Consider the following 13,164-nt stretch of genomic DNA (forward strand, 5'->3'; position numbering starts at 1 on the left):
ATGCTACACAATTCACATCCTGCTGCACATACATGCAATCAGCAGGGTAGCTTCACAATCAACACAAAATCAAGTGGATAGACAATGCTGAAGACCAGAGAATTCAGTTAAATGAAGATAAATTGCATGTCTTATGGAAATGAAGTCACATGTTTGTAGAGTATCTTGTTAATATTAAAATTGACCAACAAAGGAAGAAATCAAACCATGCCTCTCTGTCTTTTAGCGTCTCCTTTGCTGAAACTTGTTCCTTTCCCCGACAGCTATCTGTTGGTGTTCCTCAGGGCTCAGTTCTTGGGCCTCTACTCATCTCCATCTACACTTCTTCGCTTGGACAACTAGTATCTTCCTTTGGCTTCCAATACCACTTATACGCTGATGTATATCTCCCCTCCTGATCTTTCATCCTCTCTTCTAACTGCTCATCAGAAAGGGAAAGGGGTACGTATCCTCTCCTATCATTTATAACTAGCTTAAAAAAAGTCACCTCTAAAAAGCCTTTACGAGCGCTCTAGGACACCCTTCACCCATTTCTGAAGGATACCACTGCCCTTTCTTTGGACAGGTCATGTCCCCTTCCTTCTAAGCAGATCAGTTGGACTTCTGTAAAACAAATCCCCACTGCAATAAGTCGTTCCATGTCCATACTATGTGCATGTCATGAATATTTGTCATGCTTTAGGTCTCTCGGTAATCATTATTGAACCTGATTCCGAATCTCCTTTTCCTCTCTTCTAATGCACACAAAAAGTGATTACAAAAAAAATCTGCTTGGTGTTCTAACTCATATACTGGTGCTCAGCATTAGTTCAGATGTAAATTATATTATGGAGTTCTGCACAGACCTCTGTAGTATGAATTGGCCAGCTTCTAGAGAGATCTTTAATCGCCTCAACCAGCCCACTGGGAGCTAAGGCACGTTAAGGCCAATTGTTAACAATAAAATTGAGCGACCAGGGGCTGCCATCCCCTGGCTCTTCTGGCCACTGTTAGAATTTGCCACTGTTTCTAACTCCATACTCAGGATCTTAAAACCCTAGGAAGACCCTGCTCTGTCTACATTGTATTAACATGAAACCCTCATGAGAAATTTGTTAAAGGCACAGGTTGTGCAAATTACATCAGAAATATAATTATATCTAGTGAACTACTGAAGAAATTTGGACCAAAACTTCTTAGTAAATTAAGAGAAAACACTTGGGCAGCTTGTTTCCATTATGTTGGGTTTCCAGAGTTCCTCAGTAGGAAGAAGATGAACCCAGTTCCAGCTCGACAGAAGTCCGAAGAAGAGAAAACCTGATTTTTTTTACCTCTTAGCTGGCTGGTTATTTTTTAGAAATCATTTTTTATCCCTATTTTTGTACAACCACAACAAATGATAGTCGAGATGTAAAAAAAATATTTTGTCTATTAAGATCATCCATTGTTCTAAAGTACCATACCCATAACTTTGCGTTTAGTAATAAACCAGATCATTGGTGCCTTATTTTTCTTAAATTATTATGTCTCATGGATTACAGTCCTTATTTGTTTTTCTAGTTCTTCTATTTTCAATATTATTAGCATTATATATATTAGAAATACACAATGTGTTGCATAAATACATTTTTTGTTTGCATCTCACATTTACCATCTAAAACATTGTTAGCACTTTTTTTCTTTTCTTTTTACTAGATGCAATTTCTAAAAATTGTATTCATGGATAATTCTCATTAATCATGAATATTAATGAGGCCAATTATTCAATTGATCTGGGATCATTCAGATATTTCAGAGTCAAAGGTTTATTTCCATTCCAGGCCCTGGTTTTGCAAGGTATTGTGGTCTTTGTAGTTCCATTTTATGAAACGTTACTATTTCTCTGGGTAATGGAAAGTTACGGACTTTGCTCTTAGCCTGATGATGTGGATCCTGCAATCAGCTGGGTAGAAAAGTCTGAAAACACGTGTGGAATACTGATTGGGGCCCTCCAGTACATGACAAAATGTGTGAATTGGTCAAAGTCCTACTTAAACAAATCAATACTGCTTTTTAAAGGTAGATATTCAGATTATTAATGCATAAATTCATGAATCTACCATTCCAAAGGCTAAATCATTTTCATATGATGGGGCAACTGACATGATGTTCCCTAAAATAAAGTTTGTTAACCAGTTTTATTCCATACCAGACTACGCATTAACCCTTCTTTGTTTGGTCTTTCAAGCAAAAGATTGAATTGTTTACTGTTTTATTTCAGAAGTAAATCTTACATATCAAAAATCTCCTTGTAAACCCCATTTGGGGCATCAATTTGAGAGTACGAGGCGACCTTGAGTGAGAGAATGAAGAATTTTCTCCTTTTCAGCTGTAGCTCTGGAAAAATTGACATATTTGTCCTGGACTAAATACGGGTTGGGACAAATATATTCTAACCTTACTTATACCCCGAGTCTTCTCATTGTAAAACATAAACATACTGGAAATTGGATTTGTTCCAAAACAAAAGGAATGCCTGAAGGGCCAGATCAACACAATATCCATGCTGCTCTAAACAACCAGGCCACAGGTTTTTTTTTTTTTTGTTTTTTTTTTTAGATTACCTGACATTTACAACAATGCACAGTATGTCTTTATAACTAAACCTTCTTTTTTTAGCCTAAAGGGCGAATCCTGGTATAATGCTCGTAAAATGGCTCAAAGATGTGAGGGCAAAATGCCAGCAAAATTGCCTCTGGGGCGGGACACTGGTTATCAATTATATTCAATGGTGTATTTTACTTTGAAGGTAGGCAGGCGGTTTGCCGTTAATTTAGCTTTAACAAGCGATTAAAGCCGTCTAAAAACAATGCAATACTGTGTTACTCACTTAGTTACCCAAGTCTGTCTTATTATAGAGATATAGGAGTCTTTTGTGCTTGCTCAAACATGTTGGCTTTCTTTATTCAACTGTATTGCCTATTAGAAATTGTGGATTTCAGGTGCTTTCGGTAATTTGGTCACTTTTACATTATATAACCAAAAGTATGTGGACACCCTCCAAATTATCAAGTTTAGGTGTTTCGGCCTTACCCATTGCTAACAGGTGTATAAAATCACGTAGGCAGCCATCTCCATAGATGAACATTGTCAGTAGAATGGGCCGTACTGAAGAGCTCAGTGACTTTAAACATGGCACTGTCATAGGATGCCACTTTTTGCCACAAGCCAGTTTGGCTAGATATGACGTGGTCCACTGGGCTATCATTTTGAAGCAGCTAGGAGTAACAGCTCGGTCATAAAGCGGTAGACCTCGCACACTCACCAGAGCAGGACCACTGAGTGCTTTAGAAAAATTTGTACATTTTGTAAATGATGTACATTTCTTGTCCTCTATAGCATCAATTACTACTGAGTTCCAAATTGACTCTGGCACAGGCACTGTGCGTCGGGAGCTTCATGAAATGGGTTTCCATTGATAAACAGCAGCACCCAAGCAGGAGATCAATATAAGAAATGCCAAGCATCATCTGGAGTGATGGTTCCAATGAAGAGTAATGCCAATGCTACAGTGTACCAACACATTTTGGACAAGGCTATGCTTCCACTTTGTGGGAAAAATTTGGGGAAGCCCTTGCCTGTTCCAGCATGAATGTGCCCCAGTGCACAGAGCAAGGTCCATAAAGACATGGTTGGATGAGTTTGGTATAGAGCAGTGGTTCTCAATCTTCCTAATGCTGTGACCCTTTAATACAGTTCCTCATGTTGTGGTGACCCCCAACCATACAATTATGCAATTATATATTGTAAAATGTGTTTTCCGATGGTCTTAGGCGACCCCTGTGAAAGGGTCATTCCACCCCCAAAGGGGTCGCGACCCACACCCGCTGGTGTAGAGGAACAGTCAGTATGGTAATTTCAAATGCTCCTGCAACATTTCAAGTGACCAAATTGTGATAGAAGATGTCATAAGAGTGGTGTTTACAGGGATAAGTTAGACACCCCAACTTTAGAAAAAATGCATTTTAAACTACTAAGTTTAAAATTAAATATAAATTCATACTTTAAGGAACAATCACCTCTGGTCACTATTTTTTTTTTATGGCTGCAGCACCAGAGATAAACCGAGTTCATGCTGTCAAAAGGAAGACTATATTATACCGTTATCTCCTGGCAATAGAGGTAACAGGTTATGAGGTACTTGGTTTCGAGGAGTTGTGTGTACGTGTTGCAGGTTAAACCCACTTTGCGCGGCTCTGGAGCTTTGAGACGCGGTCGCAGATTCCACAGGCCTAGGAAAGAGGCCTACTGGGGAAGCACAGAGCCAGGTGCCTGCCCGGGGTTCTCCATACCTCATTTCTTCTAGATTGTAAGCAGGGCCATCTTTACCTAATGTATCGGTTTGTCTTAATAGGTCAGTTCTAGTTTTGGAAGACCCCTTGAATGTATGGACTGTAAGAAGCGCTGTGTATATTGTTGGCGTTTTATATTAATAAATGAGAATAATAATAATATACTCTACTCAAGCTCTGCTGTGATGGCAATAATATATACTATTTAATTTTTGTGTATATATATATGTATGTATGTATGTATGTATATGTGCGGAATATGCAGTGAGGGTTTTCCTCACAGCATACAGGCAGTGCTCCAGGATTTTGGGGGTTAAATCCCTGCAGTCATGCAGTGAAGGATTGCGCCATCATCTTGTTAAAGGGACAGTCTGCAAGCTTCAGCCTGTCTGTCTCCTGACATACATTTTCTGATGCAATCAGGCTGTGTGTTTGTAACTACACAAGCTGTCAAGTGGCCAACACAATAAAAGGAAAGTAACAGTGATTTTCCACTCACCGTGTGTCAGCACAGCCTAAGACACCTTATTACAGCTGAATAAAAATAAAACGTTATCCTGGTCCCATAATAACACAGGGATTAGTAAAATGACTTTAAAAGTTGGCCTGCTGCCAGCTGAGGTGGTCTTATAGCCTCTACACAACGTAACTACAGATACAAAGCGCTTCCCCTTTAAGATGAGGCCCCATGTCTTGGCTCGTTGCCAGCAACAAACTGAATGACCCCATCCCCAGTAGCCGAATGTTATATTTACATAATCACGCCCCTAAATGATCTCATTGGCGCCCAGGCGCCTTCAGAGCATGTCTCAAGCAATCAAAGAGGCCATGGGCGTGACTAGCAATCGGCAGCCTCAGCCGTGGAGTTTACTGTAGTGACGTCATTTCATGCTAGCTGGACATTTAGGAGGCGGTGCGCTTTTTACATTATAAATAGCATATATTAGGTGTTTTTTTCTTTTCACTGAATAGATTTTGCTAATGAGGCCTCGTGGAAAGGGGTATAATAAAAACAGCAGGAGCTTTAGTCGCACACGAGTGGCAATCCACACTGTGATATATTAGGTCCTGCTAGAAGGAAAACCTCTTATTTATATATATATATATTTCTGTACTTCGATAAATAGCTTAATAGATACTATTTATAGACTTAGTCATTTTCCTTTCCTTTGTATAGTTTTAAAGAATTCCGTTGAAATTAATTTGACGTCACAGACCCCAAATCACCAACCATGGCAGACGGTAAGTGTGCAGAAGGTGGGTTGTAAGACATGAGTTGGATCTGTTGTCTTCTCAATTGATGACATTTAGTGAGGTCATCAGCATCGCTGGTAAATTATCACGGCTGCATATAGTTCATGATCTGATATTGTAATATGATGACATCAACTGCTGTGAACACGTAATCTAGCTGTCTTTGGGTTGCAGTTTTATTTATAAAAACGGGACCCATGAGAAAAATGCATGTCCTCTTTTTTTAATTTGTCTTTTTTTAAATGGAAATATGGTGACCGAAAAGATCAGAAGGGTGACATTGAGTAAGGAGAATGCTGGAATCTGGTGATACCTGATCCTGTTACAATGTGTTATAAATCATCTGTTACAATGTACCTGGCCATAAACTGAAGAGGTGGAGGGTTTTTTTTTTGTTTTGGAGTAGGAATTGTGTAAAAACAATTGACATATTTCTATAAACATATTTATTTTTATATATAAAATTAATACATTGTTTTAAAAGCCTTTGGTTGTTGAATTACAGTAGGTGGGTTCAGGAGTAATGTGTTCTACCCCTTTACATCTAGATGATCACGTTGTTATTAGTACTTCTTGCACCAGTTGACCATCATACAGCCTTCTCATAGGCCTTGCTGATGCAACCTGTTCCCTCTGCATGCATGCACATCCTTTAATTTAAAAACTAGGGTTGGGAAGAAAATATTAAGTGATGATTTTTTGCCGTTCTTATTAAATTTATTATTTGATGTTTTCCTTTTTTATTGGATATGGTATATAATAAGTAGGTGTTCACATGCTTTGAGTCTGTAGTCTAACTGTAGCACTGTATAACCCAAGATGAGCCTCTGGAATGTGCTTCTCCCTTTGCCCCTGATACAGACATCAAGCTCAAGGCTACCCCAGTTTGCCTGGCCTTAGTGACAGAGATCAGAGGTTATCAGGATAAAGCAAATCAATATAAAACCTCAACTTTTCTTAGCTGTGTATCAGGTGGGCTCTGATGTAACATCACATGTAAACCCTACCGGACGCATTATTATTTAATGATCTATATCACCCTCATGTACAATGGGGCATAGAAAACTCTCAACAGAGCTATATTTCCTATGTCAATAAAATGGCTTGTTCGATTTATAGATTACACAATGCTAAAGCTGCACTTACACTGTGTAATGATGTAGATCGGTAGAACATTGAACACGTTGGATCTTGATTGACTCTTGCTCACAGCCGGCTGTTTTCCTAATTCAGTTGTTTGTCTTAGCAGAAGCTCGTCAAACCATGACGAAGTTCTGGGAGCAACACTCTCGAGATGCCACTTTGGAAGAGATGATGCTGGACTCCAGTGCTAAGCTCTTATCTAAAGAGGAAAAGCCAGAGATCATCTCTCTATTACCCTCTCTAGATGGGCTTTCTGTGTTGGAACTTGGGGCTGGTATAGGGTAAGAAACAAATATTACAGCATAATACTGATGACACGGAACAGCTCATACCTCAACCCATCCGCCTACTGTAGTGAATTTTTAAAATTCTCAGATTTGGATAATTCTTGCGACAGCGTACCACACCATGACTTAAGAACCCTTTTCACCCACATCACTGGTCCCTGTTTTTTTAATGAATGGAACATTCTGTTAAGGTGTACTTTCCTGGCAGCTGTCTCCTGGGGCCGGAGCATGCATACATGATGCTGCTCACCCATGGACAGGCATTAGCAGAAATCATTCCTGTGTCCCTAATGCATGCTTTCCATAGCAGTTCCGAAAAAAGGCTGATAACCTCTTATAATGTTCACAGAATGTTTTTCTTTGCAATGAAAGGGTGAATGACAAGATCAGACTCTTCCTCTATTTTTCAGTTTGGATGAGGCATATAAAGTCTGTCCCCTTTCCAAAAAATACAAAGTTCGATATTTAATTTTCTTAAGAAGTCCACCAGAGTTATACCAAGTAGCACCGTTTGTCTCACCTTCCATTGATGTGGCAGGTGAGATTGTGTGCTTTGGCCTAAATACACTACCAAAAAGTCTTGGATATAATACATACCTGTGTATAATAAGGGGGTATAACTTTACACCTGTGTATAATACGCACCCACCACAATAGGTCACTGGCTGGTGATCGGTGAGACTGATCAGTGTCCTAAAGAGTCATTAATCATTCTTCAGATAAGAATTGTTAAGAACTGTTAAAATAATAATCTGTAACCACTGCCGGATCACTTCTAAGTGAAAAGTTTAGGCCACTAATAGTGGATTTGATTAATAATTGGTGACCTAAATTGTGACTAATCAGTGTTTAGTTTGTGTTTGTTGAATGTATATTTGCAGGTTTGGATTTGAGTGCTGGTAAAGCTAAATTATATATGAAGAAGAGACATGAGTTGTCACCATAACTCTACTTGAATTGGTCTCATGTGTTTCAGTGGTCAGTGTAGTACTACTCTCAAATCCCAAGCTCAGCAAATTGTTTGTTTCTGGATCAACTGTAGCTGAAGGGGACTTTTGAACATAAAAATGCCATAATATCATTTACCATAAAAACTTGGAATTTGATGGCTGATAAGAACCAGCCCATCTAATCTACCACTTTTTCCTGATGTAAAGACTGAAACTTTAATGAGTCTGAAATCAATCAAGGTTTGTTCTGCAACTTGTGCCATCCTTATCCCTTTCTTTTCAGTTAACACCATCCTGTTATTCTCTATCAGTCGTTATACAGGGCATCTTTCTAAGTTAGCAAGCCATGTGACTGCCGTTGACTTCATGCAAAAGTTTATTGACAAAAACCGTGAGGACAACGGATATCGAGGAAACATCACATTCCTGCAAGCTGATGTTACCCAACTGGTACAGCCAAGTCAGAGGTGAGGCATCTTACTACTTGCTTTGTGCCACCTTGCACCTCCAAAACATGTCCACCATACCCCAACTGGATTTTACCTTTCTCAACAGACCTCATCTCTTCTTCCATAAAGTCAACAATCCATTTTAGATCTCCCCTCCTTGCTCAGCATCACAACTCTCTGATTTTCAACCAATTCCCTGGCCTTTGGCTTTTAAAATTACCCCTTCCCTTACCGGTTTGCTTTTCAATTCCTCATCTGTTTGTCCTCCTGCGTCCCCAAAACAGTAGCATGCTAATTGTGCAATAGGCAGGTGATGTTTTTTTTTATTGAGAAGCAGGATAACATACAATAATGTGAGTAATGTAATGGAAAAATCTAGGGCAGTGTGTTAAGACTTTTTTTTTATCTCTATTTCCCTTTCCAGTTTTGACTTTGTCTTCTCTAACTGGCTGTTCATGTACCTGACTGATGAAGAGTTAGTAACGCTGATACAAAAAATGATGAGCTGGCTAAAACCTGGAGGGTACCTGTTCTTCAGAGAGTCCTGCTTTTATCAATCAGGTTAGTACTGGTAGCATTAACGTCTTGGTTCTAAAGTAGCAGTTACTCGTGTCTAGTCCTCATCCCATAATACCATGTTTGACAAAATGAACTAAAAAAAACTATGACGTCAGAGGCTTAAATGTAATATAAGGACTTTTGTCTTCACTGAGAGGTCTGTAGATGAGTGGGACAGCCTTCCAGCAGAAGTGAATAAGGCTATTACAGGGATGGAGTTTAAGAGAGGCATAAGGCTATCCTGAATATAAGAGAAGACCAAGGACCAAAATAGGTTTGAGACAAATAATTCCTATCTGCCGTCAGATTCTATACCAGTTGTGTTGGTGAAACAGAGTTAGTTGGCTTCATCTTCTCACGGATATTAGTTTAGATTATGCGAAATGAAGAATATTAACACTTGCTCCTAATAGTTAAACTAATGGATAATGATACAAATGCAATTTTACGAACAGATGAAGTCTGATGTGTCATTGTAGGGGACTCAGAGCGGACATTTAACCCCACGTTTTACCGGACCCCTGCCCAGTACAACCATCTTATTACGTCTGTAACCTCCACATCAGGAAACAATGGTTTTGAAATTGTGATGTCAAAGTCTGTACAGACGTATATTAAGGTGAGAACACATACAATGTCTTCTCTTAGACGGGCCCTCTATATTAAAGCATTTTTCTAGAGGGTATTTGATTTTCCCTTATTTTTTTGTGCTGACTTTCATTTTCCTCTCCTATTTCTGGTGATCAGATAAAGAAGAATCAGAACCAGGTGTGCTGGCTCCTGCAGATGGTCCCTCGGGTTCCTGATGCCCATCAGGGCTATGGGACGTTTCAGCAGTTCCTGGATAACCAGCAGTATTCCCGAAGGGGGATCCTCCGATATGAGAAAATATTTGGGGAAGGCTTTGTTAGCACAGGAGGCCTTGAAACCACTAAGGTGAGGGCTGAAGTGAATTGTGATAAGAGTGAATTTAATATGGTACAACTTGAATCAAATACTGTTCTCTTGTTCATGAACATTTTCTCATTCATGAAATAATATTTCTATCACTAATCTGCAGGAGTTTATCTCAATGCTGAATCTGCTTCCTGGTCAACGTGTCATTGATGTAGGCTGTGGTATTGGTGGAGGAGACTTCTACATGGCCAAGGTAGAGCCCCTTTATATGATCAATGAGGACAGCCTAGTTCCTACAGTTAGAACTTAACTGATATTAGCAAGAGATTGTTCAACTCTAATTAAAATGCTGCCAAGTCTTCATACATTTATAGTTAATCAAGCAACCCAGAATAAAAGATCCTTAGATGAGTAGATTTTCCCAACCTAGTAGAGTTCTGTTATGACAATTAGCATACAACTTAACAGATCAAATACTAATTTATATCCTCAGACAATTGCCTTTTTACTCTAGTAATGAAGGTAAATTCTGTTTTTTCCCCCCATCCACAGATGTATGGGGTAGAAGTCCTGGGGATGGACCTGTCATCTAACATGGTGGAGATCGCCATGGAGAGAGCCATTAAAGAGAAGACCCCTCTTGTGAGTAATTGTGTGTAGCTGTTGTCATGGAAAGCTTAGCCCAACCAAGCATTTACTTAACACTTATAACTGAATCCGTTACCTACCCAAACTATTCATGAAGAGGGCTAGAGTGATCACTGGTGCAATAGTCAGCACCACTCCAGACATGCGTCCTCAGAAATTATTTTTTTCAGATAATTAATATTAAATTACTTACAAAGTATATGTATTCTTTGTCGGTCTTCCCATTCAGGAGGCAGCCTCGAGGTAAGCATTTTTTGGTGGCCATTTTCATACCAACCTTTAATAACAGGGCTTGCCAGGTTTAGTACACCAGAAGGAGGTAGGGTGACTGCATTGGCCATGTATTTCAGGATACATCATTTTTACATATTGCTGACTAGCAAATAAAAAGTGCTGCTCCCCGCAGTATGTGAAATGTATAAACTCATGGAAGGGAATCGGTTACTCTGTTATAGATCTCTTACACTGCAGGGCAGCACCTAACCCATGCTGGTCAGCGGGAAAACATGGCCCATGTGGCCACCCTAGCAGGCGCATAGAAAGGAAAAGCTGGCTCTGTATAGGAAATGTTTGTTTGATACGAGAACCGAGTCAGTATACAGTCAGTACAGACTACTTAAATATGCATTCTTGTATAGTAGAGGTGTCTGGGACATTAGACCGTCCCTTTAACTGGCTTTGAAGGCAATCGGTTGTGCGTAAATAATAGGGGTTGACTGTGGCTGGCAGCCAGCAACAGCCTTTTCTGCATAGCACTCACTTTGAGTAATCCTGTTTATTTTGCAGTTTATATGTTTTATTTTGGCCTGTAACATATGTTTATCATGTATGACCTTTCCATGTCTTTCCTATCATTCTGTGTCGGCATCCATCATTATACACCTTTTCTTCCTTTACCCTACACAGGTGCAGTTTGAAATTGGAGATGCCACAAGGAGGATATTTCCCGAGGCATCATTCGATGTGGTGTACAGCAGAGATACCATCCTTCACATCAATGACAAGGGTGCCCTATTCAAGAGATTCTTTGTAAGAAACGTGACATTTTGACGGATCACTTTTCTCATAGTTTTATTTTGTCCTGCTACTGATAAGTCTAGTGCGGGAGATCTGGAATATTGGTGGGGAAAATCTACACTATAATATATTATATTATATATATATATATATATATATAACACTGTTTTATTCTCATCACTCACAGTCTTGGTTGAAGCCAGGTGGAAAGCTCTTGATCACGGATTATTGTTGTGGGGAGCGTCCCTGGTCTCCATTGTTCCAGGAGTATGTGAAGCAGAGAGGATACATTCTGTATACACCCAAGGAGTATGGACAGGTACATAGCATTATGGCTTTTAAATGGACATGAATGGGTGTAACCGGAAGCGTGAGTGCTGGTGCTGACCATTATCATGCTTGGTGGCTTGCACCACTGGCTGCCTCGTATCTAATCCTGTATGTAAAATCATGGCTGGTTAGGTAGTCTTGTCATAGCTTGGTATCTTGTTTAAATGCGAGATTGTAAGTGCTGTTTTTGCCATGTTAGTGTCAGTCTGGTGTTATGAATGCATGTCATGGTTTAGTACAATGCAAGCATGACATATGTTCACCTAGCAAACATGGAGGTAAAGTATCGGTCATGGATGTGTTTGGGCACTGGCCTGCAGTTGCCTGTCCTGTTATGTCAACAATAAACTTTGCAGTTCAATTAATACAATGCACACATATGGTGGGGATCATAGGGACCTTGTAGACCTCCATTGAAGAATAAAAATATTTTACTTTATAATTTGCGGTAGATGTATGTCACATATTCAGAATTTTAGTTTGCATGCAGCCTATATTGTGGGTGTTATTTAAGGGAAAGTTGTGGCTGGTTGAGCTATTCCAGTGGCCAGTATTGTTTTACCAATCTCTCTACTGCCTTGTTTTCATATAGTTCCTGGAGCAGGTTGGCTTTGTAAATGTTCAGGCTCAGGATCGGACAGAACAATTTGTACAAGTACTGAACACAGAACTTAAGCGTACTCATGAGATCAAGGAGGAATTCCTGCAGGTAAACAGCATGGCCTTTGGGATCAATGGGGAAGAGGTAGTCTTTCATGTGGAATAGTACGTTCTTGAGTTGGTACGTCTTGGCCAGGTGGAAATGGTTTAGAAGACTGTAGCCTACTCTACAAGTCCTAGAGGTAGTCTGGTATCTCACCATTTACCTCCCTTTCCTCTGTTCGCTCTGCAGGGTTTCTCTGAAGAAGATTATAACTACATAATTGATGGCTGGAAGGAAAAACAGCATCGCTGCAGTCTTGGAGATCAGCGCTGGGGACTCTTCTATGCTGAAAAACCACTAGATGCCATTTTATAATTATGTACATTCCTCCTTCATATCAAGGTCTTAGCCACGGCAGGGAGAATCATTTGAGTATTAAATTAAACACATTTGTTTATATATATAATGAATATATGCCTTGGTTTGTGTCACCTACACCATGTGGTTGCAAGGAATCTGTTTCCAATTTCTAGTGATACTTTGTGACCAAAATGGGCTTTACAACTATCAATGAATAATATGCGGTGAGTGCCATCCAGAGGATAATGCTTATATTACAGTTAAAGATGTGATGGAATCATAGCGCAGAATATGCCAGAGGCAGTAGATACTGGAATA

At 39.6% G+C, this 13,164-nt stretch overlaps 1 protein-coding gene across 1 annotated transcript; it reads left to right on the forward strand.

Annotated features, from left to right (window-relative positions):
- The first annotated feature begins 5,542 nt into the window (after positions 1–5,542).
- LOC149298540 (uncharacterized) lies at positions 5,543–12,861 on the forward strand. Its single transcript, XM_089487310.1, has 12 exons — positions 5,543–5,552; positions 6,814–6,988; positions 8,256–8,411; positions 8,818–8,954; positions 9,431–9,570; positions 9,699–9,887; positions 10,012–10,101; positions 10,401–10,490; positions 11,403–11,525; positions 11,701–11,832; positions 12,436–12,552; positions 12,736–12,861. The coding sequence occupies exons 1-12, from the start codon at positions 5,543–5,545 to the stop codon at positions 12,859–12,861; spliced, it is 1,485 nt and encodes a 494-aa protein (XP_089343436.1).
- Positions 12,862–13,164: the final 303 nt, after the last annotated feature.

The sequence above is a fragment of the Sceloporus occidentalis genome, unplaced genomic scaffold (genome assembly GCF_023333645.1).
Source record: "Sceloporus occidentalis isolate IW3139 unplaced genomic scaffold, rSceOcc1.0.p SCAF_32, whole genome shotgun sequence".
Taxonomy (NCBI): domain Eukaryota; kingdom Metazoa; phylum Chordata; class Lepidosauria; order Squamata; family Phrynosomatidae; genus Sceloporus; species Sceloporus occidentalis.

Bases quoted from the DNA above. Each gene is read 5' to 3' on its own strand.
- LOC149298540 (XM_089487310.1), top strand. The intron at 10,102-10,400 runs GTAGAGCCCCTT...CCCCATCCACAG, and splicing joins GAGACTTCTACATGGCCAAG to ATGTATGGGGTAGAAGTCCT. The intron at 11,833-12,435 runs GTACATAGCATT...GTTTTCATATAG, and splicing joins CACCCAAGGAGTATGGACAG to TTCCTGGAGCAGGTTGGCTT.